This window comes from Aythya ferina (genome assembly GCF_964211825.1).
Source record: "Aythya ferina genome assembly, chromosome: 33".
NCBI lineage: Eukaryota > Metazoa > Chordata > Aves > Anseriformes > Anatidae > Aythya > Aythya ferina.
The window spans coordinates 909,937-928,498 of record NC_140330.1 but is presented as its reverse complement, the minus strand read 5'-3'; the positions used below and the strand labels follow the sequence as shown (position 1 = coordinate 928,498).

At 65.1% G+C, this 18,562-nt stretch overlaps 2 protein-coding genes across 2 annotated transcripts in view; one reads left to right on the top strand and one right to left on the bottom strand.

Annotated features, from left to right (window-relative positions):
* Window positions 1-842, bottom strand: part of KEAP1 (kelch like ECH associated protein 1) — a gene marked incomplete at its 3' end in the record, with an annotated part of 3,187 nt that extends 2,345 nt beyond the window's left edge. Inside the window, exon 1 of the mRNA XM_084501608.1 lies at window positions 156-842. Within this exon, the coding sequence (XP_084357734.1) occupies window positions 156-720 (565 nt within the window). The 5' untranslated portion in view covers window positions 721-842. The remainder of the gene's footprint in view (window positions 1-155) is intronic.
* Window positions 843-4,321: 3,479 nt separating this feature from the next.
* On the top strand, window positions 4,322-18,457 carry ATG4D (autophagy related 4D cysteine peptidase). The gene is made up of 12 exons (XM_084501605.1): window positions 4,322-4,597; window positions 4,685-4,768; window positions 11,956-12,317; window positions 13,427-13,510; window positions 13,589-13,762; window positions 15,185-15,392; window positions 15,487-15,551; window positions 15,653-15,771; window positions 17,531-17,609; window positions 17,713-17,789; window positions 17,930-18,049; window positions 18,156-18,457. The coding sequence occupies exons 1-12, from the start codon at window positions 4,455-4,457 to the stop codon at window positions 18,318-18,320; spliced, it is 1,680 nt and encodes a 559-aa protein (XP_084357731.1). The 5' UTR covers window positions 4,322-4,454; the 3' UTR covers window positions 18,321-18,457.
* The last annotated feature ends 105 nt before the right edge of the window (window positions 18,458-18,562 follow it).

Sequence of the window (18,562 nt, the reverse complement as noted above, 5' to 3'; positions counted from 1 at the left end):
CAGGACCCCCCCAGCCTCCTCCCAAACCCCCAAGACCCCCTCAAACCTCCCCAAGACCCCCCCAAACCTCCCCAAAACCCCCCCCAACCCCCTCAGGACCCCCCAAACCTCCCCAAGACCCCCCCAAACCTCCCCAAACCCCCCCCAAACCCCACCTTTGACCCCCCCCCGGCTCACCTCCCCGAAGTGCATGTAGATATACTCGCGGGCCCGCTGGTGCAGCTCGGCGCAGCCGATCTGCTCGGCGAAGTTGGCGATGCCGATGGCGTTGCTGGGGTCGAGCTGCTGCACCAGGAAGTCGCAGCAGGCGCGCACCACGCTGTCGATCTGGTACATGACGGCGCCGTTCATCACGTGCAGCACGCAGCGCTCGCCCACCGAGATGGAGGCGGTGTAGGCGAACTCCACCAGCCGCTCCATCACCCGCGGGTGCACCCCTTCGATGGGCACCACCTCCATCGCCTGCTCCCGCAGGCCGGCCGTGAACATGGCCTTGAAGACGGGGCTGGAGGAAGCCAGGACCACTTTGTGGGCCGGGAAATCGGCGGGGGGGGCGTCGCGGTAGCGCACCCGCAGGGTGACGTCGCAGAGCTGGCGGCTGAGCCGCAGCTGGTTCATGATGCCGAAGGCCTGCTTGGGGTGCTCCTCCAGGGTGTAGCTGAACGAGCGGTTCCCCTGCCCCGACGGCGTCACCTCCGCCTGGCACTCGGGGGCGTACATGGCCGGAGGAGCATGGCAGGCCCCCCCCCGGGGGCGATTTTTGGGGTGGTTTTTTTTTTTTTGGGGGGGGGGGGGGGTGGTTATGGGGGTAACGGGTGGGCTAAGAGGGAGCCGCGGGGCTCGCGGGGGGCGGCGAGGGGACGGCGGCGGCGGTGGAGCTGTGGGAGAGAGGAGGGGTTAGAGGGGGGGGGGGGGGAAAGGGGGGGGGATAGGGGGACCTAAATTATCCCTGGGGGGGTTGGGGGAAACTGAGGCACGAGGGGGGAAGGGGGCCCCAAATTATCCCTGGGTATTTGGGGAAATTGAGGCATGGGGAGGGCAGGGGACCCCAAATTGTTTCTGGGGTCTTTGGGGGAAACTGAGGCATGGGGGGGCAGGGGACCCCAAATTATCCCTGGGGTATTTGGGGGAAATCGAGGCACCCCCAGATCAAACCTGGGGTATTTGGGGGAAACTGAGGCACAGGGGGGGTAGGGGACCCCAGATTGTCCCTGGGGCATTTGGAGAAACTGAGGCACAAGGGGAGAAGGGGGCCCCAAATTATCCCTGGGCATTTGGGGGAAATTAAGGCATGGGGAGGGAAGGGGGCCCCAAATTGTCCCTGGAGCACAAGGGGGAAACTGAGGCATGGGAGGGGGAATGAGGCAGCCCCAGATTGTCCCTGGACGTTTGGGGAAACTGAGGCACGGGGCAGGAAGGGGACCCCAAATTATCCCTGGGGTATTTGGGGGAAATCAAGGCACCCCTAGATCAAACCTGGGGCATTTGGGGGAAACTGAGGCACGGGGGGGAAGGGGACCCCAAATTATCCCTGGGCATTTGGGGAAATTGAGCCATGGGGGGGTAGGGGACCCCAAATCATCCCTAGGGCATTTGGGGGAAATCGAGGCACCCCCAGATCAAACCTGGGGCATTTGGGGGAAACTGAGGCACGGGGGGGAAGGGGACCCCAAATTATCCCTGGGGCATTTGGGGGAAACTGGGACACTGGGGGGGGGGGGGCAGAGAAATGGACCCCCCCCCAATCATCCCTGAAGCTCAGTGGGGAAACTGAGGCACGGGGGGGGGTCAGAGGGGGCTGTGGGGTGGGGAAATTGAGGCACGGGGGGGGGGGGGGAGAAAAAGGGGACCCCCCCCCGATCACCCCTGGAGCATGGCGGGGGGGGGGGCATAGGAAGTGGGGGGCCTCTCACGATCCCCAGCACCCAACGGGGAAACTGAGGCGCGGGGGGGGGGGGAAGGGGAAGGGAACCCCCCGACAGCACGGTGGGGGGGTCACGGGGTGGGGGGGGGACACGGCCCCCGGTGTCACCCCCGATACACGCGGGGGGGGGAAATTGAGGCAAGGGGGGGGTCCCAGGTGCTTTCCCCCCCCCCCCATAACCCCCCAATTCCCTCCCCCCCCCCCCAGCTATCCCAGTGCCCCCCCCGGATATTATTTTTTTTTTTTTGGGGGGGGGGGACAAAAAAAAACCAAAAAATCGAACATGGGGGGGGGGGAGGGCTGTGTAAACAAACCGGGGGGGGGGGGGCAAAGGGAGCTGGAAGGGGGTGGGGGGGGGCGGTCCCGGGGGCGGGGTTCTGGAGGGGGGGGGGGGTCCCGAGGAGGGTTGGGGGGGGGGTCCTGGGGATTTGGGGGGGGGTGGGGGGGTGGGGGGGGGGGGCTCACCCGGCCATGGCGCGGCCCCGGCGCTGGCGGCGCGGGGGGGGGGGGGGAGGGGAGGGGGGGGGCGGTGACGGGGGAGGGGGGGGGCGGGGGGGGGCCGTGACTAAGCAGCGCGCGGCGCCCACGTCACAGTAAGAGTCCCCCCCCCGCGCTTGGCCACGCCCCCTCCTTCGCTAACCACGCCCGTCATTCGGTGACGTCACAGCGAGGCCACGCCCACTCCCTGCCGCGCCCCCCCCCCCGGGGTTTTTCCGCCAGAATAAAAGTCCTCGGGGAGGGGGGGGGGGGGGGGTGTGACGTCACGGGGGTGGCCCCTGAGTCACGTGGGGGGCTGCTACGTCACGGGGGTGGCCCCGTGGCCGCTGGGTGGCCCCTGGGTGGCCCCTGCGTCACCCGGGGCTGGGGCTCTGGGTGTCCCTTGGGTGTCACCTGCCCCCCGGGGTGTCCCCGTGGCCCCTGGGTGGCCCCATGTCACCCTGGGTTGGGACATTTTGGTGTCCCCATGTCCCCCAGGGTGTCCCCGTGTCCCCTGGGTCCCCCCATGTCACCCTGGATTGGGACATTTTGGTGTCCCTTGGGTGACCCCCTGTTCCCTGGGGTGTCCCCGTGTCACCCTGGACTGGGACATTCTGGCATCCCCCTGCCCCCTAGGGTGTCCCCGTGTCCCCTAGGGTGTCCCCCTGTCTCCTGGGGTGTCCCTGGGTACCCCCACGTCGCCCTGGATTGGGACACTTCAGTGTCCCTGGGGTGTCCCCGTGTCCCTTGGGTGTCCCCATATTACCCCATGCTGGGACATTCTGGTGTCCCCATGTCCCCCGGGGTGTCCCCGTGTCCCCTGGGTGTCCTTGTGTCACCCTGGATTGGGACATTCTGGCATCCCCCTGTCCCCTGGGGTGTCCCCACGTCCCCTGGGTGTCCCCACATTACCCTGGGTTGGGACGTTCTGACATCCCCGTGTCACCCTGGGTGTCCCCATGTCACCCTGAGTGTCCTTGTGTCACCCCAAGTGTCCTCGTGTCACCCCGGGGCTGGGCCTGTCCCGCTGCCCCCCCCAGTTGGGGACCTCTCGGTGTCCCCTGCGCTGTCCCCAGTGGGAGGGGACTCGGTGAGGCTCAGCGGCTCCAAAAACCTCCAAAATCGGCTTTTTTTATTACAAACGTATTACAAAAAAATATTGAGCAAGGGGGGGGGGGAGAAGCAAAGAGAGCAGTGGGGTCACGGGGGTGGGGGGGGGGGGGGGAGGACAACAACAGTGACAGGATGGGGACGGGGACCCCCCCCAGCCTTGGCGGTGCTGGGGAGGGGACAGGGATGGGGACACGATGGGGCCATGGGGATGGGGACAAGGATGGGGACAGCACCAGGCCCCCCCCCACATCACCCCTGCCCCCCCTGCGCCCCTTTCCCCCCCTGGGGCCCCGTGGAGCCGCTGGTGTCCCCCCCCTCCGCCCTGGCCGTCCCGGAGCGACTCCCGCTACCCCCCCCGGTGCCGGGCAACCCCCTCCTGGTCCCTTCTCCGGGGGGGTCACGGCCGCAGCCCCCAGCCCCTAACAACCTCCCGACGGCTCGGCAAAGCTCCCGGCTGGTCAGGGTGTAGAGCAAGGGGTTGAGCAAGGAGTTGGCCATGGCCACCCCCAGGAAATAATCGGCCTGGTAGAGCACGGCGCAAGCCCCCGGGCAACCCCAGGCGTCCAAGAGCAAGAGGAGGAAGAGGGGCAACCAGCAGGCGATGAAGGCCCCCACCACCACCGCCACCGTCCGCAGCAGGGCCAGGTAGGCCCTCGCCCTGCGTTTCCCCCCCAGGCGCCTCCCGCTGCCCCTCGCCGCCCGGTAGACGCGGGCGTAGAGGATGACGATGGCCACCAGGATGGCGAGGAAGAGCGCCACGCAGAAGAAGACGTAGCCCTTGGAGTAGAGCGGCAGCACGGTGGAGCAGGCCGCCAGGTCCCCCAGGCAGTTCCACCCCAAACCCGGCAGGGCCGCCAAGGCCACCGCCGCCCCCCAGCTGGCCCCCGCCAACGCCAGCATCCTCCCCTTCTTGTCCCCGCGGGCCACCGCCACCCGCGCCATGGTGAGGTGCCGCTCCACCGCGATGGCCAAGAGGCTGAGCACCGAGGCGGCCAAGGTGGCGAAGACGCCGCCCTCGCGGAGGAACCAGAGGGCCGGCGTCAGGCGCAGGGTGGTGGCGCCGGACATGGCGATGTTGGCGGTGTAAGCCACGCCGGCCAGCAGGTCGGAGAGGGTCAGGTTGCCCAGCAGGTAGTACATGGGCGAGTGCAGCTTCTTGTCGCGCCACAGGGCCACCAGCACCACCAGGTTCTCCAGCACGATGACGCCGCAGACGGCCAGGAAGGCGACGGCCTCGGGCCGCAGGCTGCCGCGGTAGCGCCCGGCGTGCAGCTTGCCCGTGTAGTTGTAGTGCAGAGCGATGATGGCGTTGTCCGGCGGCTCCATGGCGGGCGGAGCGGGGTGGCTACATGGCGGGGGCACCCCGGGGTGTGGGGTGGAGAGGGGGGGGTCCGCTGGGCCTGCGGGGGGGTGGGGTGTGAGTGAGGGCACCCGTGGGTGGGTGTGTTGTGGATATATGTGTGGGCACCCATGGGTGCTCGTGGCATGGATATGTGTCTGTGGGGCACCCATGGGTGGTCATGTGGATATATGTGTGCGCGCTCCCATGGTGTTCGTGTTGTGGATATGTGTCTGTGGGGCACCTATGGGTGCTTGTGTAATGGATATGTGTCTGTGGGGCACCCATGGGTGGTCATGTGGATATATGTGTGCGCGCTCCCATGGTGTTCGTGTCGTGGATATGTGTCTGTGGGGCACCCATGGGTGCTCGTGTCATGGATATGGGTCTGTGGGGCACCCATGGGTGCCCGTGTTGTGGATATATGTGCATGGGCACCCATGGGTGGGTATGTCATGGATATGGGTCTGTGGGGCACCCATGGGTGCTTGTGTTGTGGATATCCGTGTGTGGGCACCCATGGGTGCTCATGTCATGGATATGTGTCTGTGGGGCACCCATGGGTGGTCATGTTGTGGATATCCGTGTGTGTGCACCCATGGTGTTCGTGTCATGGATATGTGTCTGTGGGGCACCCATGGGTGCCCCTGTTGTGGATATATGTGTGTGGGCACCCATGGGTGCTCATGTCATGGATATGTGTCTGTGGGGCACCTGTGAGTGTTGGTGTCGTGGATATGTACACGTTGGCACCCATGGGTGGTCGTGTTGTGGATATACACATGGGGGCCACCCATGGGTGGGTATGTCATGGATATGTGTCTGTGGGGCACCCATGGGTGCTCGTGTTGTGGATATATATGTGTGCGCACCCATGGTGTTTGTGTCATAGATATGTGTCTGTGGGGCACCCATGAGTGCCCGTGTTGTGGATATATGGGTGTGGGCACCCATGGGTGGGTATGTCATGGATACGTGTCTGTGGGGCACCCATGGGTGCTCATATTGTGGATATATGTGTGTGGGGCACCCGTGGGTGTTTGTATCAAGGACATACTTGCATGGGCACCCGTGGGTGGCTGTGTTGTGGATACACGTGTGGGGCACCCTCAGGTGTTTGTGGCACGGATATACGCATGTGGGTGCTCATGTCATGGATACATGTGTGTGGGGCACCCGTGGGTGCTCGTGTTGTGGTTACAGATGTGTGGGGCACCCGTGGGTGTTCATGTCATGGATGTACGCACGTGGACACCTGTGGGTGTTTGTGTCATGGATACATGCGTGTGGGGCACCCATGGGTGTTCGTGTTGTGGATACACATGTGTGGGGCACCCATGGGTGTTCACACAGTGGATACACGCGTGTGGGGCACCCATGGGTGCTCGTGTCATGGATACATGCGTGTGGGGCACCCATGGGTGCTCGTGTCATGGATACATGCATGTGGGGCACCCATGGGTGTTCACATGGTGGATACACACGTGTGGGGCACCCATGGGTGTTCATGTCATGGATACATGCGTGTGGGGTACCCATGGGTGTTCGTGTCATGGATACACGCATGTGGGGCACCATGGGTGTTCACATGGTGGATACACATGTGTGGGGCACCCATGGGTGCTCGTGTCATGGCTACACACATGTGCGGCTCACATGGGTGCTCACGCCATGGCTACACGCGTGTGCAACTCACGTGTGTTGCTGGACACACGTGCACGGGGCTCCCCACACGGCCCCACACGCGTGTGCACCCCCACGGGGCACCCCACGCACCCCACACGTGTGTGTTTTTGGTCGGGGGGGGCCACGCACGTTTGCACACCCACAGGGGGATGCGGGGGGGGGGGTGGGCACCCTTTGGGTGCTGACCGCACCCGTGGGTGCTCGCACGGGGTCCGTGCCAGCGCATGCGCCTCTATGGGTGCTCCCCACCCCGGGGTGCAAAGGGAGGTGTGTGTGTGTGTGGGGGGGGGGGGTTTCTCCGTGCGCACGTGCGCGCAGGCTCACCTGGGTGCCCCCCCCCCCCACCCGTGGGATCCCTGCCCACCCATGGGTGCCCCCCCCGTGGGATCCCTGCACCCCTTTGTGCGTCGCTGCCCGCGGGCACCCGCCGCTGTCTCGCCCTGCCCTCGCGCCCACGCCCCGGCTCGGGGCGCCGCGGGCACCCACCGCGGTTGGGGGCTCGGTGTTCCCCCCCCCAAAAAAAAAAATAAATCCCAACCCCCCCCCCCACGCCAGGAACCTGCCCAAATATTTGGGGTGGGTGGGATGGGTGCGGCCGGGCCCCCAGGGCACTGCTGGAGAAGGGAGGGAAAAAGGGGGGGGGGGCACCCAGCCTGGCGGGGGTGGCACCGGTTTGAGGGGGGGGGGGTGGAATGGGATGGGGGGGGGGCTGTGGGAATGGGGGGGGGTCTTAAGAGCTGTGGGAATGGGGTGGGGGGGGTCTGAGGGATGGGAATGGGGCGGGGGGGTCCTGGGAGTTGTTGGAATGGGGTGGGGGGGTCCTAAAAGCAGTGGGGGGGGGGGGAGGGAGGTGTGGGAATGGGGTGGGGGGGGCTGTGGGAAGGGGGGGGGGGGTCCTGAGAGCTGTAGGAATGGGGTGGGGGGGTCCTGAGAGGCGTGGGAATGGGGTGGGGGGGCTGTGGGAATTTGGGGGGGGTCTTAAGAGCTGTAGGAATGGGGTGGGGGGGGGGCTGAGAGACTTGGGAATGGGGTGGGGGGGCTGTGGGAATGGGGGGGGGGGTCCTGAGAGCTGTAGGAATTTGGGGGGGGGGGTCCAGGGAACCGTGGGAATGGGGAAAGGGGGGGGGCTGTGAGCCTTGGGAATGAGGGGGGGGGGTCCCGAGAGCCGTGGGAATGGGATGGGGGGGTCCGTGGGAATGGGGGGGTGGGAGGGGGGGGGTTAAATCGTGCCCCCCCCCCCAAAACCCAGCGCCCCCCCGTCCCCCGTGCCTCAGTTTCCCCACCCGCTCCCTTTCCCTCTGCTTGGGGGGGGGGTGAGTTGTGCTGGGGGGGGGTGGGGGTGGCGTGGGGGGGTCTCTCTCTCCTTGCCCACCCCCCCAGCTGTCCCCGGTGTCCCCCCCCCCGCGCCCCCCCCCCAGGGACTCACCGCGGGGACCCGGCGCCGCTCCGCGCTGCGCTGCCTCCGGTGGGGCGCGGCGGGGCCGGGCGGGGCCGGGCGGGGCGGGGGCAGCTCCTGCATTTGGGCCGCCCCCCCCCCCAAAAAATAAAATTCCTCCCCCTCCCCCCCCCAACACACTTCATCCCGGTTTTGGGGGGGGCGAGGACCCCCGAGGTGCCCCCCTTGGGGGTGCCCAAAGCTCTCCAGGCCCCTCTGCCCCCCCCCCCCCCCAGGTGTGTGCCCCCCCCCAGGTGTGTGTGACCCCCCCCAATGTGTGTGACCCCCCCAGGTGTCTGTGACCCCCGCCCCAGGTGTGTGTGACCCCCCCCAGTGTGTGTGCCCCCCCATGTGTGTGTGCCCCCCCAGGTGTCTGTGACCCCCCCAGGTGTCTGTGACCCCCCATGTGTGTGGGCCCCCCCCAGGTGTCTGTGACCCCCCCAGGTGTGTGTGACCCCCCCTCAGGTGTCTGTGACCCCCCCCCCCCAGGTGTGTGCCCCCCCCCAATGTGTGTGTGCGCCCCCCCATGTGTGTGTGACCCCCCCAGATGTGCCCAACCCCCTCCGTGGGCATCCCCAAGCCCCCAGGACATCCCTGACCCCCCCCTCCCCAAATTCGAGTCCCCCCCCCCCCGAAATGCACCCCCCCCGGATGCACCCGAGCCTCTAAGACGTACCCAAAACCCCCCAAAATGTGCCCCAAATCCCCCAAAATGCACCCAAGGCCCCCCCCGATGTGTCCGAGCCCCCCCCCAAAATGTGCCTGAGTCCCCCAAATATACCCGAGCCCCCCCAAATATCTCATGACCCCCCCCAAATTTACCCGAGCCCCCCAATATACCAAAGACCCCCCCCAAAATGTGCTCGAGCCCCCCCCAGATCCCTCCTGGAGGTGCCCAACCTCCTCTTTAAGGGTCCCCCCAGGACACTCCGAGGCCCCCCAAAAATCCCAAAGCCCCCCCAAAAAATCCCAGAGGCCCCCTAAAAATTCCCTGAGCCCCCCCCAAATCCCCGGGGCCCCCCAAAAATTCCCCGAGCCCCCCCAAAATTCCCCGAGCCCCCCCAGATCCCTCCTGGAGGTGCCCAACCCCCTCTTTAAGGGTCCCCCCAGGACACCCCGAGGCCCCCCAAAAATCCCAAAGCCCCCCCAAAATTCCCTGAGACCCCTCCAAAATCCCCGAGCCCCCCCCCAAAATCCCCGGGGCCCCCCAAAATTTCCCGAGCCCCCCCCAGATCCCTTCTGGATGTGCTCAACCCCCTCTTTAAGGGTCCCCCCAGGACACTCCGAGGCCCCCCAAAAATCCCAAAGCCCCCCCCAAAATCCCAGAGGCCCCCTAAAAATTCCCTGAGCCCCCCCATAAATCCCCGAGCCCCCCCCAAATCCCCCGGACCCCCCAAAATTCCCCGAGCCCCCCCGAGATCCCTCCTGGAGGTGCACAACCACCTCTTTAAGGGTCCCCCCAGGACACTCCGAGGCCCCCCAAAAATCCCAAAGCCCCCCAAAAAATTCCCTGAGACCCCCCCAAAATCCTCGGCTCCCCAAAAAAATTCCCCGAGCCCCCCCAAAATGTGCATGAGCCCCCCCAGATCCCTCCTGGATGTGCCCAACCCCCTCTTTAAGGGTCCCCCCAGGACACCCCGAGGCCCCCCAAAAATCCCAAAGCCCCCCCAAAATTCCCTGAGACCCCTCCAAAATCCCCGAGCCCCCCCCAAAATCCCCGGGGCCCCCCAAAATTCCCCGAGCCCCCCCAGATCCCTTCTGGATGTGCCCAACCCCCTCTTTAAGGGTCCCCCCAGGACACTCCGAGCCCCCCAAAAATCCCAGAGCACCCCAAAAAAAAATTCCCCGTGCCCCCCCATAAATCCCGGAGCCCCCCCAAAATCCCCGGACCCCCCCCAAAATCCCCGGGGCCCCCCAAAATTCCCCGAGCCCCCCCCAGATCCCTTCTGGATGTGCCCAACCCCCTCTTCAAGGGTCCCCCCAGGACACCCCGAGCCCCCCAAAAATCCCAGAGCACCCCAATAAAAAATTCCCTGCGCCCCCCCAAAATCCCCAGACCCCCCCCAAAATCTCCTGCCCCCCCCCCCGGCGCCGGGCGGGGCCGCCGAACCGGTCGCCGTGGCCGCCCGTCTGGCTGGGGCTGCCCGCGTCTGGCTGCCCGCACCCATAGGGCAGGTCCCGGCCTGCACCCCGACCCCATCCCTGCACCCCAAAACCTGCCCCCGGGGGTCACCACCCCATTAGGATCCCCCCCCCTCGATCCCAATCGGGGCAGTCCGATGGGGTGGGGGCGTCCCGAATGCATCTGGGTGCCCCAAAATGCAGCAGGGTGCTCAAAATAGGGAAACCTAAATAGGGAACCCTAAATCCACCAGGGCACCCCAAATCCATCGGGGTGCTCCAAATCCACCAGGGCACCCCAAATAGAGAACCCTAAATAAATGAGGGCACAACAAATCCCTCAGGGCACCCCAAATATGGCACCCCAAATAGGGCACCCCAAATCCACCAGGGCACCCCAAATCCTTCAGGGCGCCCCAAATCCACCAGGGCACCCCAAATAGGGCACCCCAAATCCACCAGGGCACCCCAAATCCTTCAGGGCGCCCCAAATCCACCAGGGCACCCCAAATAGGGAACCCTAAATCCATCAGGGCACCCCAAATCCTTCAGGGCGCCCCAAATCCAGCAGGGCACCCCAAATAGGGCACCCCAAATCCACCAGGGCACACCAAATCCTTCAGGGCGCCCCGAATCCACCAGGGCACCCCAAATAGGGAACCCTAAATAAATGAGGGCACAACAAATCCCTCAGGACACCCCAAATAGGGAACCCTAAATCCCTCAGGGCACCCCAAATAGGGCACCCCATCTAGGGAGCCCCAAATCCACCAGGGGACCCCAAATGGGAACCCCAAATCCACCAGGGCACCCCGACTAGGGAACCCCAAATCCACCAGGGTCCTCATCCTAAGCAGGGCACCCCAGAAGTGTGTGGGGACCCCAAATCCACCAGGGCACCCCAACTAGGGGACCCCAAATCCCTTAGAGCACCCCAAATAGGGCACCCCAAATCCACCAGGGGCCCCATCCTAAGTGAGGCACCCCAGAAATGTGTGGGGACCCCAAATCCACCAGGGCACCCCAAATAGGGAATCCCAATTCCATCATGGCCCCCCAAACCCATCAGGGTCCCCCAAACCCATCAGGGCCCCCACCCTAACCTGGGCACCCCAAAAGTGCCAGGGCACCCCAATAATGCGTGGGCACCCCAACCCCATTAGGGTGCCCTAAACCAGGACACCCTGAACCTGAGGGCCCCCTATGGCTGACCTGGGCTCCCCCAAACCCTACAGAGCCCCCCCAAGAACCCAGATGTGACCCCAAATGTCCCCGTGTCCCCCCGAAGTGTAACCCCAAATGTCCTTGTGTGCCCCCCAAATATCCCTGTGTCCCCCCAATGTGACCCCAAAATGTTATGCCCCCCAAAACGTGACCCCAAATATCCCCGTGTGACCCCACAAGTGTGACCCCAAATATCCGTGTGCCCCCCAAAACGTGACCCCAAATGTTATGTCCCCCCAAATGGAACCCCAAATGTCCCTGTGTCCCCCACAAAATGTGACCCCAAATGTTGTGCCCCCCCAAAATGTGATCCCAAATATTCCTGTGTCCCCTGATATGACCCCAAATATCCACGTGTCCCCCCCCAAAATGTGACTCCAAAATGTGACCCCAAATGTTGCACCCCCCCCAAATGTGACCCCAAATATTCTCGTCCCCCCAAAAAAAGTGACCCCAAATACCCCCGGGTGCCCCCATAAACGTGACCCCAAATGTTGTGCCCCCCAAATGTGACCCCAAATGTCCGTTTATTCCCCAAAAATGACCCCAAATGTCACGCCCCCAAAAAAGTGACCCCAAATTCCCCCGTGTCACCCCCTAAACGTGACCCCAAATGCCCCCCCCAAAGGCCCCCAGTGGCGCACTAGGCCCCATCACCATGGAAACCCCCCCCACTTCCGCCCGGCCGCGACGCCGCTTCCGGTTTCTGCCTGCCCGCACCCAAAATGGCGGCGGCCGTGCCCGTAGGCCCCGCCCCCCGGCGCCGGGACCACGCCCCCTGCCGCCGGGGCCCCGCCCCGCCCCGCGCGCCGCCGCCGCCGCCATGAGCGCGGGCCCGCGGCGGGGGGGGGGCGGCGGCCGCGGGGCCCCTCCCGGTCCCGCTTCCGCTTCCGCTTCCGGTAGCGGGCCCGGTGAAAGCCCCGGTTCCGGTTCCGGGCCCGGTGAGGGGCAGCGGGTGCGGGGCCGTTTCCTGTCGGCTTTGAACAGCGTCCGATATGGTGCGGGCCGGCACCGGGGGGCACCGGGAGGGTACCGGGGGGCTTGGGATGGGGAATGGGGGCACCGGGGAGGCACCGGGGGGCACCGGGAGGCACCGGGAGGGTACCGGGGGGGTACCGGGGGGCTTGGAATGGGGACCGGGGGCACCGGGGGGTACCGGGAGGGTGGTAGGGGGTACCGGGGGGGCTTGGGATGGGGTCTGGGGGTACTGGGGGGGAACCGGGGGCTACCGGGAGGGTACTGGGGGGGTACCGGGGGGCTTGGGATGGAGAAAGGGGGTACCGGGGGGCACGGGGAGGGCACCGGGGGCTACCGGGAGGGTGTTAGGGGGTACCGGGGGGGCACCGGGGGGCTTGGGATGGGGACTGGGGGTTACCGGGGGGTTACTGAGGGGGTACTGGAGGAGTATGGGGGGCTCAGGGGGTTTTTGGGGGGGGTAATGGGGTCGGGGGGGCACGGGGGGGGTTTTGGGGGGGTTACCGGGGGTCCCAAGGGCTCAGGAGGTCCTGTGGGGGGGGGGTAATTGGGTCGGGGGTGTCCTGGGGTCTTGGGATGGGGGCTGGGGGTTACCGGGGGGGTCCTGGGGGGGTCCTGGGGGTTCAGGGGGTGCTTGGGGACAAGGGTAAATGGGGTGGGGGGCTCTGGGGGGGGGGGTCCTGGGGGTGTGTGGGGGGCTCAGGGGGTCCCGTGGGGGGGTCCTGGGGGTCTTAGGATGGGGGCTGGGGGTTACCGGGGGGGTTTCGGGGATGTTTGGGGGGCTCAGGGGGTCCTGGGGGGGGTCCTGGGGGTCTTGGGATGGGGCTCGGAGGTTACCGGGGGGTCCTGGGGGAGGGAAGGGGGTGGTCAGGGGGTCCTTGGGGGGAGAGAAATGGGGTCAGGGTGGGATGGGGGTGGGGGGTGAGGCCCTTTTAGGGCCATTTTGGGGTCCTGAGGGTCTTGGGAGCTTTTTTTGGGGAGGGGTTGTTATTAGGGGAGGGGGTCCCCAACCATTCCGGGGTGTCCCCAACCATTCCGGGGTGTCCCCAACCATCTTGGGGGGTCTCCGACCGTTCCGGGGGGTTTCACCGACCATCCCGGGGGGGTGTCCCTCTTGTCCCCCCCCCCTTAGGCTGGACCCTTCGACCCCGCACCCACTTCAGCCCCGCGGCCCCGCTGCACCTCCTGGGCCGCGCCTACTGCCTGGCGACGGAGGGTGAGCACCACGGGGGGGGGGTCCTGGGACCTTTGGGACCCTCGGGACCCCCTAAATTTTACATTTCCCCCCCCCCAGAGGACGCCGAACGTTTCCGTCGGGATTTCTGCTCCCGTTTGTGGCTGACGTACCGGCGAGATTTCCCGGTGCTGCCCGGTACCTCCTGGAGCACCGACGGGGGTTGGGGCTGCGCCCTGCGCTCGGGGCAGATGCTGCTGGCCCAGGGGCTGCTCCTGCACCTCCTGGGGAGAGGTGGGCACCCTAAAAAGCTTTAGGATCCCCCCCCCTCCCCCCCACGGCGCCCCGAAATCCTTCCCGTTAGCCGCACGCTCTGGGAGGGGAGGGGGAGAGCCTGGGGTGGCCCCTGGGTGGTCCCGTGTGCGTGGGGATGCCGGATTGTGCTGATTTGGGGTGTTTTGGGGTTTTCTGGGTGTCCCCGTGTCTCTGGTGATGCCATGTTGTTCTGGGTTGGGGTGTTTTGGGGTCCCCTGGGGTGTCCCCGTGTCCCTGGTGATCCCATATTGCTCTCGTTTGGGGTATTTTGGGGTTTTCTGGGTGCCCCCATGTCCCTGGTGATCCTATGTTGTCCTGGGTGTTTGGGGTTTCTTTGGGTGTCCCCATGTCCCCTGGGGCGTCCCCGTATTCCCTGGGGTGTCCCCGTGTCCCTGGTGATCCCATATTGCTCTCATTTGGGGTATTTTGGGGTTTTCTGGGTGTCCCCGTGTCTCTGGTGACCCCATATTGGTCTGGGTTGGGGTGTTTTGGGGTCCCCTGGGTGTCCCCGGTGATCCTATGTTGTCCTGGGTGTTTGGGGTTTCTTTGGGTGTCCCCATGTCCCCTGGGGCGTCCCCGTATTCCCTGGGGTGTCCCCGTGTCCCTGGTGATCCCATATTGCTCTCGTTTGGGGTATTTTGGGGTTTTCTGGGTGTCCCCGTGTCTCTGGTGATCCCATATTGTCTTGGGTTGGGGGGTTTGGGGTTTCTTTAGGTGTCCCCATGTCCCTGTTGATCCCATATTGTTCTGGGTTTGGATATTTTAGGGTCCTCTGGGCGTCCCTGTATCCCCTGGGTGCCCCCGTGTCCTTATATTGTCCTGGGTTGAGGTGTTTGGGGTTTTCTGTGTGTTCCCATGTCCCCTGGGGAGTCCCCATGTCCTCTGGGCGTCCCCGTGTCCCTGGTGATCCCATATTCTGGGTTGGGGTGTTTTGGGGTCCCCTGGGGTGTCCCTGTGTCTCTGGTGATCCCATATTGTCCTGATTTGGGGTGTTTTGGGGTCCCCTGGATGTCCCCATGTCCCTGGTGATCCCATATTGCTCTCATCTGGGGTGTTTTGGGGTCCCCTGGGTGCCCCCATGTCCCTGGTGATCCCATGTTGTCCTGGGTTGGGGTGTTTGGGGTTTCTTTGTGTGTCCCTATGTCCCCTGGGGCATCCCCATATTCCCTGGTGATCCCATATTGTTTTGGGGTTGGGATGTTTTGGGGTCCCCTGGGGTGTCCCTGTGTCCCTGGTGATCCCATATTATTTTGGGGTTGGGATCTTTTGTTGTCCCCGGGGTGTCCCCTGCGACAGGGACGGAGACGAGATGGGAACACGGCGACCGCGATCCCACCCCCAAAACGACCCCAACCCCAAAAAACACCCCCCTAACGCCCCCCTCCCCGTGCTCGTTCCTAGACTGGACGTGGTCGGGGGCTCTGGGGGGGTCCCCGCTGTCCCCCCCCTCGCCCCCCGAGGCCGAGCGGTGGCACCGGGCGCTGGTGGCCTGTTTTGGGGACCACCCGCGGGCCCCTTTGGGCATCCACCGCCTGGTGGAGCTGGGACGAGGAGCTGGGAAAAGGGCCGGCGACTGGTACGGCCCCTCCATCGTCGCCCACATCCTCAGGTAAAAACCCCTGGGGGTTGGGGGGCGCTCTGGGGGGCTCGGGGAGACCCCCACCCCAAAAAAAAACCCCTATAGGGTCACCCATCCCGTGCAGGAAAGCGGTGGAGAGCTGCCCCGAAGCCGCCGGGCTCGCGGTTTACGTCTCGCAGGATTGCACTGGTGGGTGCTGGGGGGGCGTGGGGGGGCACGGGGGCTCCCCCCTTTTATTTTTTAGTCCGGGGGGGTCCCGACTGAGCCCCCCCGCCCCTAAATTTCGGCAGTGTACAAGGGGGACGTGGCCGGGCTGGTGCATGGGGTCGCCAACGGGGCCGTGCTGGTGCTGGTGCCGGTGAGGCTGGGCGGGGAGCGCCTCAACCCCGTCTACGTGGAGGGCATGAAGGTGAGGCTGTGGGGTTTTTTGGGGGGGTTTTGGCCCCCCCGGGGGGGGGTTTATCCTCCTGGGGGGGGCGCGGAAGGGACATCCTCTGTCTCTGGGGCACGGGGAGGTGTGGGGAACCCCAAATCCATCAGGGTGACACAAATAGGGGACCCCAAATCCATCAGGGGACCTCAAATCCATCAGGGTGCACCAAATAGGGCGCCCCAAATCCACCAGGGGACCCATCCTAAGCGGGATACCCCAGAAGTGTGTGGGGACCCCGAATCCACCAGGGCACCCCAAATAGGGGACCCCAAATCCCTCAGGGCATCCCAAATAGGGGAACCCAAATCCATCAGGAGCCTCATCCTAAGCAGGGTGCCCCAGAAGTGTGTGGGAACCCCAAATCCACCAAGGTACCCCAAATAGGGGGCCCCGAATCCTCCAGGGCACCCTAAATCCATCAGGAGCCTCATCCTAAGCAGGGCACCCCAGAAGTGTGTTGGGACCCCAAATCCCTCAGGGCACCCCGAATAGGGTGCCCCAAATCCACCAGGGGATCCATCCTAAGCAGGGCACCCCAGAAGTGTGTGGGAACCCCAAACCCACCAGGGTACCCCAAATAGGGGACCCCAAATCCATCAGGAGCCTCATCCTAAGCAGGGCACCCCAAATTCACAAGGTCACCCCAAATAGGGGACCCCAAATCCCCCAAGGGCCCTGTCTTAAGCATGGCACCCCAGAAGTGTGTGGGGACCCCAAACCCACCAGGGTACCCCAAGACTATTGGGACCCTCACCCCCAATCAGGACATCCCAAGCAAAGCACCCCAAATCTGTCGGGTCCTTATCCTAACCAGGGCACCCCAATTGGGTTTGGGTACCCCAAATCCCTCAGGGCCCCCCAGACCCAACCAGGGCGCCCCAAACACATCAGGGCCCCCACCCTAACCTGGGCACCCCAAAAATTTTAGGGTCACTGCACACATCGGGGCACCCCAAAAGTGCCAGGGTGCCCTAAACCAGGACACCCCAAACCTGAGAGCCCCCCATGCCTGACCAGGGCCCCCCCCAACCCTACAGAGCCCCCCAAGAGCCCAGATGTGCCCCCAAATGTCCCCATGTCCCCCCAAATGTGACCCCAAATGCCCTTGTGTGCCCCCCAAATGGTACCCCAAATATCCCTGTGTCCCCCCAATGTGACCCCAAATGTTGTGCCCCCCCCAAAACGTGACCCCAAATATCCGTGTGCCCCCAAAAATGCGACCCCAAATGTTGCACCCCCCCAAATGTGACCCCAAATATTCTCGTCCCCCCCCAAAAAAAGTGACCTCAAATACCCCCAGGTGCCCCCATAAACGTGACCCCAAATGTTGTGCCCCCCCAAACGTGACCCCAAATGTCCCCGTGTCCCCCCAAATGTGCCCCCAAATGCCCCCGTGTCCCCCCAGATGTGCCCCCAAATGCCCCCGTGTCCCCCCAGATGTGCCCCCAAATGTCCCCGTGTCCCCCCCAAACGTACCCCAAATATCCCCGTGTCCCCCCAAATATGCCCCCAAATGCCCCCGTGTCCCCCCCAAACGTACCCCAAATATCCCCGTGTGTCCCCCCCAAATATGATCCCAAATGTCCCCATGTCCCCCCCAAACGTACCCCAAATATCCCCGTGTCCCCCCAAATATGCCCCCAAATGCCCCCGTGTCCCCCCCAAACGTACCCCAAATATCCCCGTGTGTCCCCCCCCCAAATATGCCCCCAAATATCCCCGTGTCCCCCCCCAGGAGCTGCTGAAGCTCAAGTCCTGCGTGGGCATCATCGGGGGCCGCCCGCGGCACTCCCTCTACTTCGTCGGCTTCCAAGGTACCGTGGAGCCCCCCCGGGACCCCCAGGGTGTCACCGCGACCCCGGTGTCACCGTGGGGCCCCCCCCCGCGTGTCCTGTGTCATTGTCCCCCCCCCCCCAGATAATTTCCTGCTCTACCTGGACCCCCACTACTGCCAGCCCTACGTGGACACCTCCCGCGACGCCTTCCCCTTGCAGGTGGGTGCGAGCTGCCGGGGGGGGGATAAAAAAAAAAAAAACAGGGAAAGGACGCGGAGAATTAATTGGGGGGGCTCACGGGAGGGGGGGGGGGGGCTCCTCGGGGCGCCACGCCCCCCCCCCCACCGCCCCCTCCCCAGTCTTTCCACTGCAGCTCCCCCCGCAAGCTGCCCTTCGCCAAGATGGACCCGAGCTGCGCCATCGGCTTCTACGCGCGCCGCGGGCACGAGCTGGACGAGCTCTGCGCCGAGCTGGCCCGTGTGAGTCCCCCCCCCCCCAAAATTATTTTATCCAAGGTGGGGGCATCCTTAAGGCCCCCCCCAACCCCTTCACGTTGTTTTTTTTTCGTTTTTTTTAAAAAAAAAGGTGCTGGAGGCCCCCCCGGGCCAGGAGCGCTACCCCATGTTCACCGTAGCCGAGGGCCGGGCGCAGGAGCAGGGTTTGGAGGAGCCGCGTTTGCCCCCCCCCGCTGCCCCCCCCCGGCGTCACAAAAGCCGAAAAAACGCCGGGGACGACTTCGTCCTCCTCTGAGGGGGCCCGCGGGGACCCCCCCGGGGGGGGCCGTACACTGGATGAGCCGGGAGGGGGGGGGCAACGCTGAGCCCCCCCGCCCCCCCCACTCCCCTTCCCCTCAGGGTCGCTGCACGCTCAGGGCTGACTTTTTTCCGTTCCCAAGGGGCTGGGAGGGGGGGGGGCACACGAGCCGACCCCCCCCCAAGCACCCCACTCTTGGAAATTGCCCCCCCACCCCAAAACGGGGTCGTTTCGGCCGT